The 26,467-nt window shown below is 36.7% G+C and overlaps 1 protein-coding gene and 1 long non-coding RNA gene across 13 annotated transcripts in view; one reads left to right on the top strand and one right to left on the bottom strand.

Annotated features, from left to right (window-relative positions):
• Window positions 1-6,198: 6,198 nt before the first annotated feature.
• LOC121249895 overlaps window positions 6,199-26,467 on the top strand; it is a 37,479-nt gene continuing 17,210 nt past the window's right edge. For 3 of the 12 annotated variants that reach the window (XR_005937665.1, XM_041148739.1, XM_041148749.1), the window contains exons 1-15: window positions 6,402-7,256; window positions 8,810-9,010; window positions 9,657-9,740; window positions 9,900-9,959; window positions 10,581-10,625; window positions 11,577-11,776; window positions 11,864-12,367; window positions 12,728-12,824; window positions 12,932-13,111; window positions 14,881-14,970; window positions 16,296-16,358; window positions 16,526-16,600; window positions 17,580-17,630; window positions 18,040-18,117; window positions 18,445-18,579. Coding sequence is in view for 11 of the 12 variants with exons in the window: in XM_041148739.1 (XP_041004673.1) it covers window positions 6,900-7,256; window positions 8,810-9,010; window positions 9,657-9,740; window positions 9,900-9,959; window positions 10,581-10,625; window positions 11,577-11,776; window positions 11,864-12,367; window positions 12,728-12,824; window positions 12,932-13,111; window positions 14,881-14,970; window positions 16,296-16,358; window positions 16,526-16,600; window positions 17,580-17,630; window positions 18,040-18,117; window positions 18,445-18,579 (2,220 nt within the window). In the remaining variant the exon portion in view is untranslated. The other 9 variants (XM_041148743.1, XM_041148740.1, XM_041148744.1 and 6 more) reach the window with 9 other exon arrangements.
• On the bottom strand, window positions 24,310-24,977 carry LOC121249897. Its single transcript, XR_005937666.1, has 2 exons — window positions 24,764-24,977; window positions 24,310-24,708 (listed from the first exon to the last, which is right to left on the bottom strand). It is a non-coding gene; the product is annotated as an uncharacterized LOC121249897 (long non-coding RNA).

The following is a 26,467-nucleotide window of genomic DNA, read 5'->3' as shown; positions in this document are numbered from 1 at the left end:
AACCCATTTAGATAATGAATCGTGACGTATCACCCATTTTGACTCATTTAATAATTAATTAGAAATATGTCAACACTACATAAATAATTTAAACTTGTTTCACGTCAATGAGGTTTTTTTTTTTTTTTTTTGAGAAAAATACTCTCTTTATTGATTCTCTTCAGAGCAAAGAATTAATACAATGAGGATAATCCTCTAAGTGAATGCTTTCCTCAGAGAGACCTAATGCACTCTCTGCTAAAGTATGAGCCACAATATTGACATTCTTAGGAACATGCCTAACTATCCAATTGTTCACCTTACTTAACATTGTCTTGGCATCTCTTATAATCAACCCCATTGAACTCCATCTCTCCTTAGATCCGTTAAGAGCATTTACCATTGTCAATGCATCCCCTTCCAGTATGACTTTCTGTAATCCCATCTCAGTACATAAAATAGAAGCTTTGATCATTGCATTAATGGCTTCACTTAGGAGAGGATCGGGATATAACTCCCGGGAAGATCTTAGTGTAGTCATGACCCTTCCATCCTAGTCTCTTACAATAACTCCAATTCCCACTTTGTATTAAACTTTGTTGATAGCTGCATCCCAATTAATTTTGTAGTAATATGGGGGAGGTGCTTACTAGTGGATATTTGTCATAGATGCATTGCATGCCTTTTTAAGGGGTTGTGGAGAGTATCTTCTAAAGTTTGAATGATTCACCAAAGAGCATGGAGGTATGAATTTGCCTTAAAAAACTCGTGTATTCATTCTTTTCCATATATGTTCGGTTGTCACTGCAAACTCTTCAATTTCCTCATTAGTCATGTGTGAACATAGAAGATTCAAAACTTCACTGAAAAAGTTTCCATTAGTGCTGCATTTCTATAATCTTCTAGAACTTAAACTCCAAATATCTTGTGCTGACATGCAATTCCACACAGCATGCACAACACTTTTAGGACTTTCCATGCAAATTAGACAAGAAGAATTATCCACCACTTTTCTTTTAAAAAAATTGATCTTAGTAGGTAGAGCTTTGTGGCTTGCCCTTCATAAGAACATCTTAATAGCATCTGGCACTTTGAGTTTCCAGATCTTGTTCCAGATTTCTATTTTGTAGCTATTAGCAGATGATTGCCCCTTTCTTCTCTCTACTATTTTCTCTTGAATATGATATGCACTTCTAATTGAGTATTTACCATCTGTTGTGCATCTCCATGTTAATTTGTTTGAGCTGTCACAACTTCTTATAGGAAGTTTGTTGATCATCTCAACTTCAGATTCAGAGAACAAGTCTTGTAACAAAGTTCTATTCCACTGCTTAGTGTAGTTATCAATCAATTCTTTCACTTTAGCTTCTTCATCCAATCTGCTCACAGGTGTTTGAGTTTTGAAAGTTGAAAGTTGTGGTATCCATTTGTCTTGCCAAGTTTTCACTGATTTTGGTTCGGGTCGGGTACAAACCCTAGTTCAGGTCATTGAGTTACAGGCCTAAGTACAGTTAACAACAAGAAATAGAATATGAAAAATTATGTATATTGGACTCCTATCTCACGTTCCATTACGATAAGGTGGCATTCATATTAATTTTTGAATTTTTATTTAAAAAATAAAATAAAAGAAGATCAAATGATGATACAAGTGCCATATTTTACATAATATTATAGAAATACGATGATAATGTGGTATGTAGTATTATACTTTATCACCATTGAGTCATCATTTATTCTTTAAAAGAAACTTCAATGGTTGATGGACAATATCACCTTATTGTAGTGGGATGAAAGTTAGATAGTTGCGTGGTATGTAAAATTTTCAATTGTTAGTGTTTGGTCCGGCCATTTGTATGCTCATGAATATTTGGTGGAGTGTAGTATATATTAATCAAATATTTTGTCTGAACACACATGACACCTGTTGATGCTGTAAAAATCGCTCAACAGGCCGGAAGGGGAGAAAGAGTCTTTCCCAGTCCACTGGGATGACTTGGGCCTTGTTGTTTGGAGCCCTCGACAACGTTCCGGAGCGGCTATACAGCGGTGGTGCGTACATCCATGGAGGTGAATGGAAAATAAGTGCAGAGAAAGTAAAGAGAGATGACACTAAGATTTACGTGATTCGACACTAGGCCTAAGTCCATGGGGGTTTGGAGAGGAAAACTCCACTATAATATTCTTGTTTACAGTTTTTCATGGTCTCTTATATCTTATTGTACAATGGTGATACTGAATATAAATTTACTAGATAAGAGGCATTCACTAGAGCTCCCTGCATACCTGGTTTCGAAGGAGAAGCCGAGGAAGGAAAAAACTCTCTCTGGAGAAGAAGAACTCTGAAATAAGAAGAAGAAAAACCCCCAAGGAGAAGAGAGAGCCCCCTCTATTTATATGATTGCCTTTTCCCGCGTGCACCCCTGCAGGTAAGGCCAAACTTTTGTGTGTATGGCCGCGCCCCCTTGATAGGCCCATACACCCACCTTACCTTCTGACCCCTCTGGCACCTACGTTACCTCCTGACAGCCCACATCTCTCATTACCTCCTGACTCTTCTTTTCTCCTAACTTATAATCTAGGTGGGCTAGGCCTGGTGGTTAAGCCCGTATTGACTTTTTTATTCTTTTCTCCCCTCACAACACCTATATAGTCCGGTTCAAAAATACAATTTATGCACCATCATAAAATGATACATCCAATTCTTGCACACAAGGCATCGACGAGTTTTTTGACCTCAGATCTTTGAGATTGACTCCGGATCCACTCCATCCTATTGGCGCGAGTATCTCTTAGGGACTACCAAAGATCAAGGCTTTCTTATCGTAGATATCTTTTATGTTCTGTACTTTCCTCAAATGAAAACATAGGGACAAATTGAAAATCTCCAAAGAAAATATCGAAACAAGTGATTACATTCTTCTTTATTAATCACAACCTATGACCATAACGATTCAACATTTGTTTAATTATAATAAGTTGTCCTTTTCGATAGTTTCCATCCCTCTTTTGGGCAAAAAGACTCACCCTCCTACTCCTTTGCATGTCCTACACCCAATTTTTTTATGATTTCTTCGGGTATACAACTACAAGGATTAGGTTGGCCAAATCTAACTAGAAGGCAACCTCCTTCAAGGCTCCAACGGTTGCATTGGCCTTTCAATAACACCATATCATTTATTAGTTTGGTTATTAAATCCATCTCAACTCATCATTATAATTTTTTAAAATTTCAATACAAAATATAATAAATAATTCAACATTTTCAAATCCTATAATAATAATAATATTAAAAAATAATATTCTAATAATATTTTATCATTTCAACATTCAAACGCAGTATTTCAACTAATAATCTCACTACTATTCACAAACCATATTAACTCATCTCATTTTATTACACTCTCCAAACGGCCTGACCACTATCCAAACTCATCTTCACGTGGCATTTATAGTATTTACTCATGGCTATGGCCATGGGGCTTTGCCCATTTTGTATTGATCAGCTAGCTTTAAGCCCAATTCCAATTAGCTGTTTAAACGCAGATTGAAAGAGCTTAATTCTAACAAATTCATTACGTGCAAACAACATATAAATGGTGGATGATTTATATATATATATATATAAATGTACAATGACATGTTGGCTAGCACATGCAGGAGTTGGTGCATGTTCGACAGAATCTTTCTCGTGAAGTTGCTGCATGCATGCGAGCGAGCCACTTTGCAGAAGATTTAAGATTAGTTTAAATTAACGTTTAGACAAAGGAAAAAATAGAGGAGGAGAAGGAACGGCGGAGAAGGGGTGGACGGCGACTGGCTGGCAAGCATGCATGTGCATGCACAAGCAAATTCCCGCAAGCCATGCTTTAAGATTCAGCTCCCTTGCATCAAGTAAACGTCAACACAACACACGTAGAAAATTTAAAATATATTTTCGTCTTCTGCTGTTATTTATTATTATTTAAAAAACAAATTCAGTACTCGAAGACCAGAGACAAGATGTGATCATGTGCACCACGAATTTCCTTATCATTAGTAAATGACATGCGCAGATTAATTAATTAATTGGTATATATATATATATATACACACACTTATAGTCTAGCTAGGTTGATCATGACTTAATTTGTGTTAAATTTTACACATTTTTTTTATTGGTTGGCATTAACAACTTTCAATCTTTGTTTTTTGTTTTTTTTTGTGTATTTTTTAATGTCCATATGATCTTGAGTCATGAGCTGATCATTGTGAGGATCATGGGTACTTTGTTAGGACATTCTGTCGGATGATTTTTCTTCAAATATTTCTCATAATTTTAATATTTAAGCTTAAAAAAAGAACAAATGATTTCTACATCACTTGCATTTCTAAAGTGTCTGGGGATTGTGGTAGTTACGTTTTTAATTGTAGAGTTTTATTAAGATCTAATTTGAGTACCGAGAATATCTTATAAATTCTCAGAATACCTCACTAGATTATTCATTATTTTATTATTATTTATTATTATTATTCATTATTTTATTATTAATTTTTTACTATTATTCATAAAATACCTAAGAATACCTCAATATCCAAATACAACTTAAAACATTCTACTATTAAAAAGTTATTTAATATCGGGTAAACCTATAACTAAAGTGCTTTTAAAATTAACTATGGTAGTTTTTAAAAAATGTAGCATTATTTACACTAGCTTCTCAACAAAAGTTTTAATTTAGTGTCTTTTTCAAAAATAGATTTTTAAATTTTTGTAGATGCTTAAAGCACTTTTTATAAAAAATTATTAAACATATTAATTTTTTCTTTTAAAAGAGCTTTTAGACTATTAAAAGTATTTTTAAGCTTCTAAATTCAAAGTCAAACATGCACCAATTCATACCTAGCTAATTGCATGAAAAGGGATGCTGGAATAATCAATATTGTCTTTTGTTCAACATTAATTTTAAAATTTCATGTTTTAAGCTATTTAATTATATACCCGAATACGTACGTTGATTCAATTCGAAAAGATATAGCGTAAATATTATAATATTTATATATGCATGCGTAGAAAATCATTTCCAATGTAATTGCCTCACAAGCACGTAAAGCGATTGTATACTTAATACAAAAGCTTGAGCAAATTACTTATATATGTATGCTGTTCAAATCTCGATGTGATTTATTATTTTTGAAAAATATTAAATGTATTTAAAAAAAACTTACAAAAAACTTATTTTTCTACATATCAGTTATCGATATGCTCAAAATTATGAAATTTAAAATTTAAAAATTGAATTTCAAAAGAAAACTAACAAAATAAGTTTTGTAAATAAAATTGTAAAAAAAAAATGTAAATACATGTAACATTACTCATTATTTTTTGTAAGGCACTGGTCAATGATTTCTTCATAAATTTAGTAATATTAGGATTTATGCTATAAATATTAGTGTTTAATTATTTTTAAATCCATATCTAATATTGGTTCGAAATTTTCGAATTGAAAGTTGGTGATTTTATTTACATTTTTGATGTATTGAGTAAGAATTAAAATGTGATTTAAAAGTAATGAAATGTTCTTTTAGCAATGAGGATTTTTTTTTTTTTTTGTAATTAATTTGTGTATGGAATTTGATTGTTTTAAGTGAAATCAACATATTTTGGGATTTAAGGCGAGTACTAAGGTAAGATAATTCATTTATCACATAAAAATTTTATAAAATAAATTTAAAAATTGACGTGACTTAATATTGTTCGTTATATTGTAAAATTATTTTTATTTTAAAATAAATTTAATATATAGCATAAAGTCACGTCAAGCTATGAATTTATTTTTATGATATATTTTATCTAATTTATTGCATTTTTGCCAACACTTTGGATACATATATATATATATATATATATTTTTTATTAAAATTCAATCAAGTTCAATTTCTTGAATAACATTTTTACGATTTTACATTTTCTTTTCTCAAAATTTTATATGGATGTCTTTCATTTTTCTTTCCTTTTCTTGGAGCTTTTTTCCATGAAGATCTTGGGAGAATACCTTTAACCAGGTAGCCTTGTAAAGAGTTGCAGCATAAAAGTTCTTTAGTTGGTATTAATTTGGGAGAATATTAATTAATGGTCTTAATTAGTTGGACATAGAGGAAAGTTAGAAAAGAAAGGTCAATTTTATCAGGAACAAGGGGAGGTCACGTCCCTCGTATCTCTCTCTCTCTCTCTCGCTGCTCTATTTCATTACCTACCTGTGTTGTCGTCTTTTCCTTTCTTCTTTCAAAGCCATACTTGCTCATCGTTTTTTCTCCTCCTCACATCTCTTAACTTCCCTCTTCTCTTTGGGAGAACCCTTCTCTCTCTCAAGTGGTACTCAGAATTTTTCAAATATCTTCTTGTTCTTATTTTGGTCTATATTCAGATCCTGGTATTTATGCATATTTTAATCTTTATTCTACGTCATTAGTGTCCCTTCAGTTATATATTTTATGTCTTTCAAACATTATGATAGATAGTGAACTTCTAATGTTTGGATTTTCTCTGTTAATGTCTGTATTATTGTGTTTGTATTGAAACTTCCTCTGTTTTTGTTTTTGTGCTAACCGGCTTTCGACTACCTGCATCAACTAGTTTGAGTCCACATATGTGCCGTGTCAAAGTGACGACTTTCTGGATATCTTGAGCGTTTCCGAATATTTTCTGGATTTGGGTAGTCATTAAGTTGACGATCACGAAGAAATAAAGCGTACCCATGTGAGATTTGGTGTTTTTTTCTCATTTGGGTCTGGTTAATTTGGTCGATATCTCGTGGAATCAGTCAAGTTCGATGAACTGGTGTTAGTGTTATGCTGGTCTTTGGGTTGTCTATTGCAATGGATTGAAGGTGTGATATATTCGTGGAATGAGCGTAACAAGATGAGCTAGGTGTTTAAAAATGGATACAAAGGAAGATGCCGAAGTGCAAGATGAGCTGCCTTCATCACAGATGTTGGTATTGCAGAGTATTTCCGAGGAGGCTTTTAGAGTGGCAGGTGAACCGCTGCATAATGTGTACTCAGGTAATTCGAGCTTCCCACCACCTGTGCTGGGGCAGGGATACCGACGCAGTCAAAGTGAAAATGTGACTACAGCTCCCAGATGTAATAATAGCTTGCAGAGACTGAAGAGCCATATGCAGAAGGCTTGGAAATGGGGTAGCAATTCTCGTGGAGAAGATTGCAAGCGCAGTTTCAATCCTGAAATCTTGGCGGACCAAAAACGCCAGTGGTATCAGTTTCACACAAAATCTCCGGTATTTTATCTTAATAATCCGCATTAAGTATCATCAATTTACTTGGTCGGTTACTTACTTTATATGCTGTCCGGGGTTGTGACAAATTTTAAACCAAAATGGGGTTCGATTATCGGGGAACATCAACTGTTAACACTGCACGGGACTAGGAATTGGTAAAGGTTTTCACATGTACTTGCCGTGTGTTCTTAGTCATTTGCAACTAAAGTTGCTTTTGTTTATTTATTTATTCTGGAAAGGGAACTTTGATCACTGCCACAATTTTGCTGTTCTTATTGTCTGCGCGACGTGTAATAAAGCAGGTATTTCTAAGTTATGGTTGAGACACTGCCTTGTAATTATAAGTTTAATTCTTTTGGCTTATAAGATACTAAATTTGTGTGGGAGACCTTTGGTGTAGGAAGTTGAATGCCTATCTTGAGTTATTGATGCGCAGTAATACTTTGCTAGTAAAATTGAAAAAAATCCTAGCCTGAGTAATGGTCATGACTGCTACGCATTGAACATTTTGTCTCCGTTCGTTTTCCTTGAAAGCATCAAGAATAATGATAATAACGTACGCAGTCCTCATTGCATACAATTACAACGTCAATGTATAACAAATTTTCTATGCCAACTCAAAGGCATGAGAAATACTTTCTCGTTTATAACCGGAAGTTTTTAATATTGCGTGTGTTTTTTCTCTGTTTCTTTGATTGGAAAAAAAATCACTAACAATTTTATTTTCTTACGCAAGGAATAATGCCTTTAAAGGAAAACAAACGAGTTGGCAAAAGCCATGTTCATCAGATTTATATGATGACATACCCAAAGCAACATGCAGAACATAACTTGAGCTTTACTATTATCTCTCGCGGTCTACAACTAATTTTTGCGGAAGCTAAAGCATATCTTAATGTAACAACCCTTTCATCTTTTATTAAATTTTTTCTTCCACTTTTTTAGTTTTACATATAGATTTTAACTTTTGTTGCTTACATTTTAGTTAATTCTCCAAAATTTGAAGGGTCTTAGAATTATTACTGTTTTAGCAAAAATTTTAACGTTGGAAACACCACTCTATATTGTTGTTTATTATGAATTACTTGGTTTGAGAATTTCTATTTAAAGTTAAAACTTAATGCCACATTCTATTTCCCAATTCTTCTAGCCTTTCCCTGTTTTCACAAAAATGCAAATTATTCTTTTGAATTCAATGGGATTTAACTGCAGTAAAGAGCATCTTAACTATTGTCCTGACTCCTTATGAATTTTTGTTGAGCAGTTCTGGACAGTGGACCATTTGTGTTTCTCTTTCTCTTTTCAATCACATTCTCACATTTCTTAGTTGTTCCTTTAATGAAAGGCTGATGCTTGTATGTTCATAATATCACTTTGTCCATACTGAGTTGAGGATCTTACTAAGTTGATCTTTGCTATCCAATATCATGTTGGGACATTTATGTTTCAGAGGTGGCCATGCTGCTGGATTTATTTATGTCTTTTAAACTGTTCTCATGCCAAAAATTTCATTTTTTTTTAATCTGGCTAATGTACCGAGGATATTATTTCAGGACCATAAAAAATATAAGGAGCCTATTTCATTATTTGAAAACTTCATTATTGCGGGGCTTCATCCAGATGCTAATCTTGAGGTTGTGGAGGATGCATTTGCTAAAAAGAAGAAACGGGAGTCAGAACTGACGAAATCTGAAATATTAGATTTTAAAATGCTGCAGCATCGGGGGCCTTCAATTCCAACGTTGGAACCTCAGGTTGACTGCATGTCTAAATTCTTTCCTCAAAATTTTTTAATGAATAAATATAGATAGAAGCCATTGTTGGGAGCAACCATTTTGCACACATGATGTGGTATCATCTAGACCATACATCTCTCAAGTCTAAAATAAAAAAGTAGATAACTAAAAGCAGCCATGTAGTGAGTGCAAAGTGTGCACTACTACAGTGGCTTCTCTCTAGCATTACTCTTTTTTAATATCCTTAAAAATATTTGATCTGATATGTACATTGGTCATGCTATTTCTTGCATATTTATGTATTCAGGACCTCTTTAAGATCTATATTAGCTTGTAGAAGAGAAGGAAAGAATTTTTGTTTACCAGCTAGCTTCGCCTTTTTTTTTTCCTTTTGAATAGAACCCATTTGATGTACTAGTGTGGATAGCATTGATTTCAATAGACGGTCAATTTTCTGGCTACATTCTCGGCCAAAATTGAAAATTTTCATTTGTTGTTTTTTTCTTCCCCTAACTATTTTGGGGGATATATTAGGTTCTGTATCTTGAACAATAATATCTTGTGGTCCTCCTCGTATATTGGCTGAGATATGTTTTCTCTTGGTGAAAAATCGGTTCGCCCCCCGGCGCTCCTTTTAATTTTTAAAATTTCTTGGTATCTATAGGTACTTTTCAAGTATCCTCCTGGAAAGAATCCAGCATTGCATCTGAAGGATCTAGCTGCCTTCTGTTTTCCTGGAGGGGTTAAGGTATGAGCTTGCTGATTTTCTATTATGTTACGCACATTTACCCTAATTTAGGGAGATTGTAACTCTTAATGTTATTGTTTTTTCTTCAATTTCTTGGTTTTGTGCTGGCATTTATTTATCACTAAAAAATTTTCTCATTCAAGTATTGTCATAATACAGGCACGTTTGATAGAGAGGACTCCATCTTTAAGTGAGCTAAATGAACTTGTTTATGGACAGGTATGCCAAATATGTTTCCACCTTTGTGACATGTTTCTAATTATCTTCTGTCAGTTAGCATATATATTCTTTTCAAAGAGCACAATGTTAGCAGTCGGGATGTATACCATGGAGAAACCCTGCAGCTGTTCTTCTTCTTCTTCCTCTTCCTTCATTAACTTTTTTTCTACTCATATACCAGCAACTCAAGTTGCTCTTAAAGCTGAAGAAATCTTTTGTAGTTTAAAATATGATATTAGGATGAAATGAGGTTCCTCTTTGGCTGGTGTTGTTACGTGGTCTTAGTGTAATGAGTTTCATGTGCCAGTGGCTACATCTGCTTTTGCTTCAAGAGATCCTTGAGGTGTTTTGGTTTGCAAGGTTATACGATCTCATCAGAGGCTCAAGAAAGTTTTCTTCGTCTTTTTTTTTTTCCTTTTTCTATATGTTGTTTGCCTGGTAAAATTTTTAGATAAACAGGACAGTTTATACAGAGGGTGCTGAAGACTAAAGAAACAAAAGAGAGTCTTTGACGTTTATATTTAATCACCGACATATATGAGTATTTAAACCTTTTCTTTTTAAGGTATTAACACCTTTTACCAAATAAATGATGCCTTTATTACTGTGAATTCTCAACAGGAGCATTTAAACAGAGATGATTTAGCGTTTATTTTTTCACTTAAGGTAAGTATTGCTCTTTTTTGTTTTGTTTTGTGCTTTTTCTGGGGGGTTTTCCCTCCCTGTCATTTATATATGTGAGCCGTTCTCTTACTTTCACAGTATGCTATTTATGTGGCTTTGTTAATTCATTTCTTTAGATCAATTTACATGACTTGGATTAATGACATTGTGCTGCCAGCATTTTATCATTTTTGAGTTAGTTCTTGTCTTGTCTTGAACAAGGGGAGTGAGTTCATGTCTTGAATGAGGGTCGTATCCTCGTTTTGGCATTTAACATATCTTTCTTTGAGTTTGGTTATACTTCGTCTAAGGAAACATTTTGTCTTTTATTGCTTCTCCCTTTGTTTGAGGAAATCCCAAGTCTTCTTGTACTTCTTGTTACTTATAAACTTAACTCAACTATGTCTTCATCCCAACTAACTGGGGTTGACGACTGGGATCCTTGCATGTCACTTGGCCATGTTTAGGGCAATGTATTTACCTCCCTTATAACCAAGTCTTTCACTATTACTTCTACTCATATCAGTTTTGGCCACTTGTTACTTACCAAGAATAATACAAGCCATTAGGTGCGTGGATTTTCCAGCAAAAAACATATATATTGCTTTCAACTTTCAATTATTTGAAATAAACTTGAAATAATGTGTGCCATATATGCTGCTTATGTGTTGGAATTTTTAAAAGAATCTATGATCTGTCTATCTTTTGCGAAAAAGGGGAAAAAAGAAAATGATCTTCTTGTGCATATTATAATGTGTATGTTTTTCCTAGTGTGAATCCATTTGTTGTTTTTAGCTTAATGGTTTATGTGAGAAGCAAGGTTGCGTGGTGGTTAAAAGTTTCTATGTGCCCTTTGCACTTGTATATGTCTTGTGTACTTCGGCTATGCCTATTTTTATCAATAAAACTTGCTTACTGATCCAAATAAAAAAAATTCTATGTGCCCTTTATCAGGTGGCAAACAGTGCAACACTATATGGTGTTTGTTTACATGTTCCTGAAATTGTTCAGAGGCCACCTGGTATCTTAGGCATCTCATCACCTCTTTCTCATCCATCTGGAGGATGCAGGCGTTTTTTGGTTTCTGCTCCTCGTTGCTATTGCGTGCTTACAAGAGTTCCTTTCTTTGAGTTACATTATGAGATGTTGAACAGGTTAGCTGAAATTTGTTCAAAACTTACAATCATTTGCTGTTCCTGAATTTTCAGAGTTAACTTATGATTATTTCTTTCTGGATGCAGTATCATTGCACAGGAGCGACTGAATCGAATAACAAAGTTTGTCCGTGAACTGAGTCTTGCTGATTATGTTCCTTCGATAACCAAATTAAATGATAAAATGAATGGGAATGATGATTCTCCTGAGAGGGAGTCCTTTAGTGATTGGATGGCTTCTGCCATTCCTGTTGACAGTGCACTGGCCCTCACTGCTGCTGCTGCAGGAATTATACCTGATGATGAGATCCCACCCTCTTCTTCGAACATGTGGGAACTTCATTCCCCTGAAAGTTTTACCATCAGTGAGGCTTCAGATTCTAGCCAAGTTAGGGAAATGGACAAAGATGGTATTAAGAATTCACAGTATCTTTATGAGTGTGCTTTGGAGGCCTCGGAAACTCATTCAGAACCTTTGGAAAGAACTTTTGGATACTATGAAAATGGTCAAACTTCTCCGGAGGTAGAGACATCATTCTCCTGTAGGAATCCTGCACTGGAGCGTCTTGGGAGTTCTGAATCCTTGTTCAGGTGGTAGAGTTATTGTTGTCTTACTAGTTATCAAGTGGGAAAAAAAAAAATTATTTGTTTTCTTGCTATTACCCGTACTATTTCATTATAGATAAGACTAAAATCAGCGGAATACTGTACACTGTGTTGTGTTCAGATGTGATTCTCACATGACTAGTACCTGATAAATTTGTACAATTTTTATTTAAGTAAATGTTTTATGATCTTTGTCCCAGTTCTTCTGTTTTCTCGTCCTTAATCTGTTTTTCTTTTTTTCGTATCAGCTAACTTGAAAGTCATAATCTTTGCTAGCATGTAAAGAACATTTTTTCCCCTTGAATCTCTGGTATAATTTCGGTAATATATTGCTAATTTTGGCAGTCCAGTTAGAAGCACCACATCAGAGAATAATGATGATGAAACTTTTGCAAATGGTGATAAAGATATTGGGTATGACTTAATAATGGAATGGGCCAAGGTTAGTTTAACATAGTTGCCCATTTTTACGCGTTTAGTCAATGTAGGTGGTGGTATGACTGCCACTGATCATTCTTATTGTTGCTTTTTTCCTTCTCCATGTGACAGGAGAATAAGAACGATTTGCTACAGATAGTTTGTCGATATCACACTCTTCCTCTTCCTGCACGAGGAAGTGAATTAGTTTTCCAGCCTCTTGAGCATTTACAGGCCATTGAGTATCGGCGACCTCCAGTTGCTGCCCTTGGCTTACATGAAAACAATTTAGTCTCACTTGAAGCTGCTGAGGTATTGCTATTGTTAATGATCATGTTGGAAGCACAAACACAAACACAATTTCACACCTGCTGAGAGAACTTGAGTAATAGTTAGGGGTGATAGACGGTCCTGTCGGACCGACCGGACCGGACCGAGACTTAGACCCATCCGGTCCGGTCCACATTTTAGAGGACCGAAAAGTTTCGGTCCGGTTCACGGTTCAGGGTTTTTCCGAACCGGACCGAATGAAAAATATATATATATATATTTTATATATAATAATTGTACAATTAACAATATAAAATTTTAAATATATTATTAATACTTGTTAATATTCTATAAATTAACAATATTTTATATATATCTTCATCTAACCTATCACTATTAACAATATAAAATTTTAAATATATTATTAACACTTGTTAATATTCTATGAATTAACTAATATATAATATCAATTAGTTAATTATATAGTAATTATATAAATTAATAAAATAATTTTCATTTAATTTATTATCATTGACCATATAAAATATTTTTTATTGAGTTTGTTACATAATCCACATTAATAAGTCACTTAATTTAATTTAGTATTTTAAATAATTTTTTTTTATTAATTATTTAAAAAAATAAAAAAATTAGGCCGGACCGGACCGGACCGGACTGATAGCAATCGGTCCGGTCCGGTCCCTTTGGGTGTTCGGTCCGGTCCGGTCCGGAAAAATGATGGACCGAAAATATTCAGTCCATCGCGGGACCGGACCGGACCATTTGCAGCCCTAGTAATAGTGTCTTCAATTCCTAATTTATTATTTACAACAAAAGTGAAAGCTGTGATTAAGTCTTGGTGTTATGGCCTCTCTCTCTCTCTCTCTCTCTCTCTCTCTCTCTCCATGCACACACACTCCTATGTTCTAAATGAAAACAATGAATTGAGTTGCATTTTTGCCTTTTTTGTTAAGCTACCCCTTGCCTATAGTAACGACTCAAGGGAGACGCAAGTTACATTTAAGTTCGTACCCTGAAAGGACTAGTTACAATCGATGCCCCTTGGAATCATTATAAAGGGCTTGAACTTCCTTTTTTCTCCCAATTAATGTGGAATCCTATTCACCACTTTCCTATTCGCAATCACAATCTGAGATATTACGATCCTCTCCTGAGATCCTTGATATCCTTGTCGGGCGAAATCTATCATAGGTGGCATGGCTCGAGTCCCATATTTCTGGTTGGAATTGACTATGATACCATTTGTAACAACTCAAAAGAGGCCTAAGCCACATCTAGGTATGTGATCCAAAAGGACTAGTCTAGGTAACAATTGGAGCCCCTTGGAATCATTATAAAGGGCTTGAACTGTAACGACCCAAGTAACGCCCAAGCCACATCTGGGCCATACTCCAAAAGGACTAGTCAATAGTACAATTGAAGCCATTGAAATCATTATAAAGAGCAAGTTCTCCCTCCCAAGAAATGTGGCAACCCATTTGCCACATTTGTATACACAATCATACAATGTGAGGTATTACACTTGTATTAATTAGTACCAAATTGAAAGTTACATATTGATTTCAATGTGTTGAAATTGAGTCCAATGCATATTCTAGAATGTCCAATAAGCTTTTGATAAGATTCTTTTATTTAATATGTGTGTGAATATGATTCTGTCATGAGTTGGGAATTTGTCTGATGCCTTTTTTTTTAGGAATCCCTAGGTGTTTTAGTGCTTTCTAGCTAGTTATCCTTAGGCTTTGCTCCTTCATAATTTACTTACTAAATATTACTGAACTTAATAAAAGGTTGATGCAAAGTTGGCGGCTGCTGAGGAAGTTCTTGCACTATCAATATGGACAACTGCAACTATTTGTCGAGTGCTCTCCCTTGAAAGTGTAAGTGTGCACGTCTTGGCTGGAGTTAAGAAGTGAGATCTCTTTTAGAACCTGCTCTAAGAAGTATTTTTGGTAAAATATGTAAAACTTCATGGACTTGTCACCATGTGAATTTTGTTTGTTATATTTTCTTCAGATCGATATTTTATCTGATTTTATATTTCTTGGGGGATAGGGAAGATAAGCTGACAATTTTTGATTCACTATGCAATTTGATGAAAAGGGTGGAAAGCCTTAAAAAAACACAGATATTACTTGGCAGCCTATAAAAGTTGTTGAAACGATGTCCCATGTAGGGGTGCTACCCGCATGGACGGGGGCGGGGGCGGGGGCGGGGTGCGGGGAAGGGCAAACCCTTCCCCGCACCCCGCCCCCGCCCATGCAGGGGGTAGGGTTTGCACCCCACCCATGCGGGGTGTAGAGTTTGCACCCCCGCACCTTGCCATGCAGGGGGTAGGGTTTGCACCCCCGCCCCAGTGTAGAGGGGCGGGGCCAGACATCTCATCCGCCCTGCCCCCCGCCCAATCCGACGGTACCAATGGCCCATTGGGCTTAAAAACTATTTCTGGGTCCAAAAAAACATTTTTGGACCCATATTATCACATAATTTAAATTGTAAATTAAACTTTGTAAATATAACCATTATTTAAAAGTTATAGTTTTTAAATTTGTTATTGAGTCCCATATTGCTTAAGTAAGACTATTGTATTGCCTCGGCCTCGTATATAAAAGTTGGCCTAGGAGGCCAAGGCAATGCAATGAAGTGAATACAACTCTAACAAATTGTATATAAATATATAAAAATTATTTATATTTATATTTATATTTATATAAGTCCTAGCGGAGGCGGGGCAGCGGGGGCCCGCACCCCGCTGCCCACCCGTAGTCCCATGTACTCGGGCATTACCTAGATTTCTTTTGATAAAAGTTTTACTTGTAAAAAAAAGGTTGTTGAAATGATGTCAAGTGCAGCCCTTCAACATTTTGATTTATCATCATTGTTACAATGCAAGAATTGCCATGAAGAACGAGAAATCTACTAAAAATTGCAAAAGTTAAGAGGCGCAAGCGCAAGTGCAACCCTACTTGATGGCAAAAAACATGAAGTTGTCATCTACAAAATATGCACTTCTTAATAAAATGAGAGAAGAAGAAAAATCTACAAAATATCAAGCTTTTGATGACATTGATATTATATGAAAAGTAATTAACTTTTTCAGCATTAAATCCTGACCTACATTTTCTTTAACTAACTATATGTTCTTCACCAGTTGCACTGTCCATTTTCGTAGTGTCAAGTATCTAATAAATGGTATTTCTTTCAGGTTTTGGCATTGATTGCAGGAGTATTATTGGAAAAACAAGTGGTAATTGTGAGCCCAAATCTGGTAAGTTGATTTGTTATTGGAATCCATTGTCAGCCAACATATCAATAATTTGCTTTTGACTATGTTTTGTGCTTAGTTGTTTATTTGCAGCTGTTTTCTATTCTGGATAATCAGGATGGGATCTTCTTATTTGATTTATGCTTTGACGCAAAATTCAAATGGTGCAGGGTGTTCTATCAGCTATAGTGTTGTCTCTCATTCCCATGATTTGGCCATTTCAGTGGCAGAGTTTATTGCTTCCTGTAAGTTCGATGCACTTCATTCAGCAATGTTGTCTGTTATGGAGCAATTGTAGCAAATGGAAAGCACATTGGATTTAGCTAAAACCTTGAAATTAGACATAACATACAATTGTTCACTTCTTTGTCAAATATTCTCCCTCCCTCCCTCTCTCCCTGTCTCAAACAAAACGGCTTAGATCTTGAGCTTTGATTGGGGAAGTGTTTTGAGACTTTAACTCAGCATTGTTGTTATTATCACACTGCAATAACTCTGAAAATTCATTTGATGGGGATCAACATCCAAAGAGTTACACCTTGTTTTGATGTAGTTAATTAAGAGTTGTTGATATGTTACTTTTTCTTTTGTTCAGTTTCTATTTTTCACTCTGAGAAAAAGCCGCAAATGAAAGATGTAAAGGTTCTGTTTTTGGTTTCAAAAAATTAGAAAGAGGCATGAAATTTCTGAGAAAGAATGGAAGAATTTTACATTTTCATGAAAAATGGAAAGGGTTGTGACACCATTCAGGAGAAGCACCGCCACCACTTAACACTGGTATTGGATCTGTTACCGTAATTACTGCTGTCTTCATAAATATCAACAAAGTATGCTGCCAACAAAAGTTGCCATTGTGGCCATCCACACTACCACCATATTACCAACCCTGCTGTTCTGTCTGTCTCCCTGAACATATCCAAGCTTCCCGCCATGCTTTGAATGCAAAAATACTTTCTAACTTCTGAAAATTGGAAATAAGATTATAATTAGAGACTGTTTCCTGTTTTTAGAAACAAAAACTTGGCTATATAAAGAAATGATTCTTAACTTCTTGATTTGTTCGTTCCTCAGGTAAATTACTTTTCATTTCTATGTCTTTTTTTATGTTTTGAAAATGCTTTTAGAACAGTGGGACATTGTACTTTAAAATTTATTTTTTCACAGGCTTAGGTATATATTCTGTTTTATTTACTCTTGACACTAAGCTTCTACTGATTTTTCTAGGTTCTACCAGGAAGGATGCTTGAATTTCTTGATGCTCCAGTTCCTTATATTGTGAGTATTTTATCTAATATGAACGATACCTAGTTAGAATTACTTGTGTTGTCTACTTTTTTTTGTGAGTTTTAAAGCTAGTTTGATTCCTCTATTGGTGTGATTCTATCTCATGTTTTATGTTTTAATGGTGTAAATTAATGATAAAGTCCTTGAATTTCTTTATAATATCAAGCAAAATTGGGATTTGGGGTGGGTATGATGTGAAGTATCTTCCAAGAACCTGTGTGCTTTAGTATCTTGGATTATGATAGTGCTTTTCTTTTTTGTGAATTTCTTCTATTTCATGTAGGAAATTTAAGATATACTGGAAGTTTTTACTGATTTTTGAAATTGAGGGTTCCAATTCCAAGTTTATTAGGTAACAATAACCCTGTTTCAATGTGGTCTTTTGGTGTTATATTTGCAGGTTGGCATACAACATAAACCTGATGATTTGAAGATGACAACATCAAATCTTGTTCATGTTAATGTGCTCAAGGACCAGGTTGGTTAGGGCCTTGGAGCATTCTTTGTTGTTTTAAATTATAAATCACTGATTGTGAAGTCTAATCTTCTCAGCAGCACAGTGGGAAAGTGGCTTTGAATTTTGTCATGATAGAATTAGAATTCAGCTCCATACCTAATTATTCTAATAACAAGAAAATCTGAGGCTGATTATGCTTTGTAGTGAACAATTATATTTGTTTGCTTCCTAGTGCCCCCCACTTTGATAGTACTGTATGACTAGTGTCCATCATCTAAATGGTTGTTGGAAGTTTTACAAACATGTTAAGCTTAATGTAATCTTTATGTTACTTTAATTTCTGAGCAGGTGAAAATGTGTCATTTGCCAACACTTCCCCGACATAAGGAGCTTGTTTCTGAACTGGGGCCAATCCATGCCAGACTTTCACATGAAAGTGCAATTGCTACAAGGCATCCTGTATATAAGTGCAATAAAGTGCAGGTTATTCTGATCTTCCATGCTCAAAGAATTTGATGTTTCATCTTCGGACTCTGTTTTTATGGTTAGAAACTGCATCCTCAGGTGACATTACTAGACATAGAGGCAAGATATTTCTGATGATAGAAAACCTGGTTAAATTATCCTGAAGACCAAGGAACTCGCATTATTAGTTAAACCATGTTTGAAATTTAACTGCATTGTTCGCTTAAGTCTGCTATTGAGAACTTATCATTTATGTTATATGTAATTGCAAGTTGTTGGTTTCTTCCTGTGACTATTGGAAAGTCAAGACTGTCTTACAAAAGCATCAGTCTTAGGAATAACTTTACTATGATTGAAAATCAAATGCTAGGAGGTGAGTAATGAGTTTGAATTGTAGATATTGTTATGGTTGTTATGATAATGTCAGTTGGTGCTTTCATTTAACATTTTGAGTTGAGGAATTGGGTCTCTAGATGATTTCAGTAGCCTTTTTAGAGGATTAATTTCACTAGTCTGAAGTTCCTACTTTTGATTCCAATGCAGAAGGTATAATTGCCTCCAAGGCTTTGTTGCTTAGCCTAATAAAAATCTGTCATAAAATTCATTGTAAAGGTCTATCAGGACCTTGAAGAAGCCATAACTGTGTGTTGTACTTTTACATGTGCATTTTGCAAAGGCTTCCACTTAGCAACCTGTCTAATCCTGACTACATTTGCCTTTGGAAAGAGCTCTTCTGGAAAAATTTTGGCAAAATCAAGAATGATATCATCTTCAGGATGCCTTACTGATGAAAAGAGGCTGGCCACTTGGTGTAACCTTGGCATCTTGGGTTTACCAAGTTACTTATAGACGGCTCTTTGTTGTTGCTTGCTGGGCTAAAGTGTGTTTCAAGGTTCTCAGAGATCCCCACATTTGTATTAGGCCTTGTTTGGTTTCACAAATGGTTTCAACCCATCTCATTCCATCTCATCTCATCTCAACATCCAAACACCATTAAAACACAAACACTTTTTAATCTCAAATTTTTAAATTTTAAATCTTTTCATCTAGAGTCTTGCTACAAAACGACCCGAGTGCAATAGCCCAGCGGCGCACCTATGTCCTTTTTTTCTTTTCTATTTTTTCCTCTGACATAGTGTACTCGATAAGCTAATGTTTCTTTCTTTTTCTTTTTGATTTTTTTAAATAAAAAATAAAATGATTAAAATAAAACTAACCCACTATTTCAAGGGATCTATGTCTTACAAGGGAGTTCTTTGAATAATGGAGTTCTTATGAGGGAACTATGTCCAAATTTAATTGGGAAGACTTTGCCAAAGTAGGGGTTTTGGCATCTGGAAATGGTTGGGGGGGGGGGGGGGGTTGACGGAGGTATGAGAGTACCTTCAGTGGTATTGGAGGGTACTTTGCAGATGGCTAGTTCTTCAGAGACCGTGTTGCCAGAAGCTACTTTACAGATGGTGGTCAGCGAGGTAGAGGGTGACAAGGAAGAAATGGGCAGTCCAATTCCGTTATGTACTATCCCTCCAAAGCCAGCTTCCAAATTAACATCAGATTGGGTGTTAAAAAAAGTGGAGGAATTACAGGAGCGTGGGGATATCCTATGTAGGGTTTGAAGAGCAATTTAAGGCTCTTCTTGTTGCTATTGAAGCAGGAAGATCCACAACTTTGAAATTAGTAGTGAAAGGGGACAAGGAGTTGAAACATTTAAAAAGCTCTGTTAATTACGACAACAAGGAGCGAAGTGTGGGGAGGGATAGGTTGAAAGGGCGAGGGTCTTGGTCATCTAATGAACCCTAAAATCCTTTCTTGGAATGTAAGGGGGATCGATGATGTCAACAAACGTCTCCGCATTAGATCCCTTCTTCGTAGCTGGAAAATTGACACTGTTTGTCTTCAAGAGACTAAGTTGAGTTTTATTGATAGAAATATTATTCGTAATTTGTGGGGTTGTTCTTTTGTGGGGTGGTGTTATTTAGCTTCATTTGGCGCTTCAGGAGTTGTTGTTGATGTGGGACAAGAGAGTGGTGGAATTGATAGAGGATTGCATTGGGTATTACTCAGTGGCTGTTTCTTTTAAGAATATTGAGGATGGGCGGAGGTGGTCTTTTGCGGGCGTGTATAGGCCTAATGTGGATAGTGATATAACTTTTTTATGGGAGGAATTGACGGGTCTGTATTTCTTATGGGATTTACCATGGTATTTGTGTGCAGATTTTAATATTGTTTGATTCTCTAGTGAGAAGGCAGGGGCATCTACGTCAACAGGGGCTATGGAAGACTTCTCGAAGCTGATTTTTTATTTGAATCTCATGGATCTCCCTTTGGTAGGGGGGCTTATACTTGGTTTAACAGTAGAGGGTGGTCAAGGTTGGATAAATTTCTAGTCTCTTCTCCTTGGGAGACACATTATCCGGATTTATGTCAGAAGAGGTTACCACGCGTCTGTTCTGATCATTTTCCAATTTTGCTTGATTGTGTTGGCATTCATTCATGGGGGTAGGCGTTATTTCAAATTTGAAAATATGTGGCTTGAAATTGATAGATTTGTGAAGAAGGCAAGGAATTGGTGGGCTTCTTATTCCTTTAATGGTACCGCTAGTTTTATTGTGGCATGTAAACTTAAAGCCCTTAAGACTGATTTAAAGAAGTGGAATGATGAAGTCTTTAGACATATTGAAGTGCAGAAAAATCTTCTTTGGGATGAGTTACATGCATTGGATGATGGGAAAGATAACGAGGAGTCATTGTTAAGAAAGAATGAGGTTGTGTCTGAAATTGAGAAGGTTTTGTTTATGGAAGAAATATCTTGAAGGCAAAAATCAAGGGTGCTTTGGTTAAAGGATGTTACGGAGATATGATTTGGGATATGATTTATTGTATTTTTGGTGATAATTTCCTTTCTAGCTAGATTAGATATTGCTGTAAATACTTACCTTGTATAGCATATTAGACGCATAGAATCTGGCGACAATCTTGTATATTCTCTTCTATATAATGAAAGCAAACCCTCGGTAAATGGTATTCAAACCAATTTGACATGGTATCAGAGCCCCTACTCTGCTATTCATCTCTGTGGTTTTAATCACTCGTGTGTGACAAGAAGAAATTTTTTTTTCTCTTCTTGCTCTTGGTGTGTCGGCACTTTCTGTGGTCACCAACATCGTGGGGTTTATTGTTTTATGGCTGTCGATGTACTGTTCTGAGTGCAGCGTATGCCTCTGAGTTGCGCATCCTTTTCTTTGGGTGTTTTTCTCGTTGTGGTTGGATAGCAGGGTGTCCATCGGCTTCCTCTGTGGCAGTCGACCTTCTCTGTGGAGGCGTTCGGCATTTTCTGTGGTGGTTGAGTGGTGTTTGCCCATCTCTGTGGTGGCCGTTGCTCTGTTTCTGGCAGTTATTCTCTCTTTCGGTGCTTACTTTGTGGTGGTTGGGTTGCTGTGGGCACGTCGGCTCTCTCTGTGGCAGACGGGAGGTTCTGTGGTGGTTGCGAGGTGGTCAGCCAGTTCTGTTGACGTCGGTGCTTGGTGCACATTCCTCTCTATGTGAACTCGGCATTTTTGTTTGCCGATTATTTTTAGCTGGGCAGGTATCATTTTTGGGCCCTCTTATTGTGTTACTTGGGCCTCATCATTCTGTCCGTGAGCTTCTATTATTTGCATTGCGTGTTTGGGTCTCTTTTTCACTTGGAGTTGGAACTGATTTGCTTTGGGCTTGCTGTTATTTTTTTTGACTGCTTGGGCTGATTTTGTTTTATGTAATTTTCATCATGCCTATGGAAAATACTATTGTTCGTTTTACTGGGAAGAATTTTCCTACGTGGGAATTTCAATTTAAAATGTTATTGAAAGGGAAATAATTATCAAATCATATTGATAGTTCTGTTCGAGTTCCCACTGATGAAAAGGAATTTGCCCAATGGGAGGTCAAGGATGCTAAGGTGATCTCTTGGCTATTGGGAACGATTGAGCCCCATCTTGTCACCAATCTTCTGTGTTTCACTACGGCTCAAGCTATGTGGGCCTATCTGCATCGTATTTATCACCAAGACCACAGCGCTCAGAAATTCCAATTGGAATTGGAAATTAGCAATTACACTCAAAGTAATTTGACCATTGAGCAATTTTATTATGCTTTTATTAATATTTGGAGCGAGTATTCTGCTATTGTTCATGCTAAGGTTCCCACCGCGGCCCTTACAGCTCTTCAAGCGGTTCATGCTGAGAGTCAACGTGATCAATTTTTTATGAAGCTTCGACCTGAATTTGAGCCTGTTCGAACCGGTTTATTGAACTGTAATCCGGTTCCTTCCTTGGATATTTGCTTGGGAGAATTATTGCGTGAGGAACAACGATTATCCACTCAGATGGGTATGACTTCTGAGAAGGTCTTTTCTGAGGCTGTGAATGTTGCCTATGCAGCACAAGGGAGAGGGAGGAACAAGTTGCAGTGTTTCAATTGCCAGGAGTTCGGTCACATTGCTCGCAACTGTTCGAAGAAAGTTTGTATTTACTGCAAGAAAGAGGGACATCTCATCAAAGACTGTCGTGTGCGTCCTCAGAATCGCCAATCCCAAGCCTTTCAAGCTGATGTTCAGTCCTCATCTTCTTCTGCGCCCTCCACTGTAAGCTTTGATTCATTTGTTCTCACACTTGCGATGGTTCAATAGATGATTGTGTCTGCTTTTACGGCTTTGGGCCTACAAGGTACAGATCCTACCTCCACTTCTTCTTGGATTGTTGATTCGGGTGCCTCTAATCATATGACTGGTGGTACAACGGGTCTCCATGGTGTTTGTAAGTATGGAGGCACGCAAACTATTCAGATTGCTGATGGCAGCACATTTCCCATTGCTGCTATTGGTACTTTGGGTTCTTCATTTCGACATGTTTTTATCTCTCTTGGCTTATCTACCAATTTGATTTCTATTGGACAATTGGTGGATAATAACTGTGATGTTCATTTCTCTCGTAGTGGTTGTCTTATGTAGGATCAAGTGTCGGGGACGGTGATCGCGAAGGGCCTAAAGTGGGACGTCTATTTCCTTTACAGTTTTTTATTCCTAATGTTGTTTCTTTTGCTTGTACGGCTACTGCCAATAATAATGAAGTCTGGTATAAGAAATTGGGTCATCCCAATTCTGTTGTCTTAACTCATCTTTTGAAACATGATTTTTTGGGCAATAAAGATTCATATTCTTCGTCTCATGTATCTTTTGATTGTGCTACTTGCCGTCTTGGTAAAAGTAAAACATTACCTTTTCCTGCGCATGGTAGTCGTGCTTCTACTTGCTTTGAGATTATGCAAACTGATGTTTGGGGTGTCAGTCCTATTATTTCTCATGGTCAGTATCGTTATTTTGTGACGTTTATCGATGATTATAGTCGATTTACTTGGATCTATTTTCTTTGTTCTAAAGCTAACGTGTTCTCTGTTTTTCAAAAATTTGTTGCACTTGTCGAGACACAGTTCAGTACTTGTATCAAAATCTTACGCTCCGACTCAGGGGGGAATACATGTCTCATTCCTTTCAGGCTTATCTTCAGTAAAAAGGGATCATTTCTCAGCGTTCTTGTCCTTATACCCCTCAACAAAATGGAGTCGTTAAGCGTAAGAATCGTCATATCTTAGATGTCGTCCGTACTTTGCTGATTGATTCATTTGTCCCTTCTAAGTTCTAGGTAGAAGCTTTATCTACTGCTGCTTACCTGATCAATCGTTTGCCTACTGCCACTCTAAATTATGATTCTCCCTATTTTCGATTATTTGGTATATCTCCTGAGTATCAATCCTTTCATACTTTTGGGTGTGTTTGTTTTGTTCATCTGCCACATGTTGATCGTCACAAGCTTGCTGCCCAGTCTGTCATGTGTGCTTTTATGGGATATAGCCCTACTCAGAAAGGATTTGTTTGTTATGATGCTCATGCGAACAAATCCCGGATCTCCCGAAATGTGATTTTCTTTGAAAATCAATATTTCTTTCAGTCTCAGGTTATTTATGATCCTTCTATTACTCTTCTACCCGCTTTTGATGATGTGTCTTCTTCTTCTATTGAGCGATTTAAACCAGGTGTGGTGTATCATAGACATCCTCCTTCAACGCCTCTTCAAGACACTGATCCGTCATCTGATTCTACGCTTCCTATACCTCGACGCTCCACCCGGGTTACATATCCGCCAGATAGGTATGGTTTTTCTCATACCTCGCTTACTGCCACTCTCGACACTGTTTATGTTCCTCGCTCTTTTACTCAAGCAGCCACCCAAGCATGTTGGCAGCAGGCCATGCAAGAAGAAATCCAAGCTCTTCAAGACAATGACACTTGGGATCTTGTGACTTGTCCCTCTGGTGTCAAACCTATTGATTGTAAATGGGTGTACTCAGTCAAGTTTCGATTTGATGGCTCATTGGACCGATATAAGGCTCGTCTCGTAGCCCTTGGGAATCGGCAGGAGTATGGTATTGATTTTGAAGAGACATTTGTACTTGTTGCCAAAATGACTACTGTATGGACTATCTTGGCACTTGCTGCATTGCAGGGATGGTCTCTCCGGCAGATGGACGTGAAGAATGCGTTTCTACATGGGGATTTGAAGGAAGAAATCTATGTCTCCACCTCCCGGCATGTTTACTAAACCTTCCTCATAGGTTTGTCGGCTACGCCGATCTTTGTATCGACTGAAACAGGCTCCGTGTGCATGGTTTGATAAATTTCGCTCTACTTTACTTGCTTTTCACTTTACTCAGAGTCAGTTTGATTCCTCTCTGTTTCTTCGCAAGACTTCTGCAGGAATTGTACTGCTTCTGGTATATGTTGATGACATTGTGATTACTGGCTCTGATACTAAGTTAATTAAGCAATTACAACAGCATCCCAAGGCCTCTTTTCACATGAAAGATCTTGGTCCCTTGCAGTACTTCTTGGCTTTGAGGTGCAGATTACTCCGACTGGTACATTGTTACACCAACACAAATACACACAGGAACTGATTTCATTGGCTGGTCTCCAATTGGATAACTCTGTTTCTCCAATCGGATAACTCTGTTCTTACTCCCTTGGAGGTAAATCTTAAGCTTCCTCAAGAGGAAGGCGAACTTCTCTCAGATCCTTGTATCGACAACTCGTTGGGAGTTTGAACTACTTGACGATTACTCGTCCTGACATTTCTTTTGCTGTGCAGCAGGTCAATCAATTTATGCAGGCCCCCCGATATCTTCACTTAGCCGCTGTCCGCCGCATTATCCAATATCTGAAGGGCACCTCTACACGCGGGTTATTCTTTTCTAAGAAATCTTCCTTACAGTTGGTGGGGTATAATGATGCTGATTGGGCCGGATGTGCGGATACTCGTCGCTCTGTTACTGGCTGGTGCATGTTTTTAGGCGCACTCATTTCTTGGAAGAGTAAGAAGCAAGATAGAGTTTCCAAGTCCTCCACTGAGTCTGAGTATCGTGCTATGTCTTCCGCATGCTCTGAGATCACATGGCTTCGTGGGTTATTGGGTGAACTTGGTTTTCCTCAGCTTCAGTCCACTCCTCTTCATGCTGATAATACTAGTGCTATTCAGATCGCCGCTAATCCTGTCTTCCATCAGCGTACGAAACATATCGAAATCGATTGTCATTCCATACGAGAATCCTTTGACAAACATGTGATTACTCTTCCTCACATTTCCACCGAACATCAAACTACCGACATATTCACTAAAGCTTTCTCGGCACCGCCATCAGTTCTTGGTTGACAAATTGATGCTTCTTGATCTACCAGCATCAATTTGAGGGGGGATGTTACGGAGATATGATTTGGGATATGATTTATTGTATTTTTGGTGATAATTTCCTTCTAGCTAGATTAGATATTGTTGTAAATACTTATCTTGTATAGCATATTAGACGCATAGAATCT

This window comes from Juglans microcarpa x Juglans regia, chromosome 2D (assembly GCF_004785595.1).
Source record: "Juglans microcarpa x Juglans regia isolate MS1-56 chromosome 2D, Jm3101_v1.0, whole genome shotgun sequence".
Classification (NCBI taxonomy): Eukaryota; Viridiplantae; Streptophyta; class Magnoliopsida; order Fagales; family Juglandaceae; genus Juglans; species Juglans microcarpa x Juglans regia.
The sequence above is the reverse complement of the archived record's forward strand: the minus strand, read 5'-3'. Positions and strand labels throughout refer to the sequence as shown.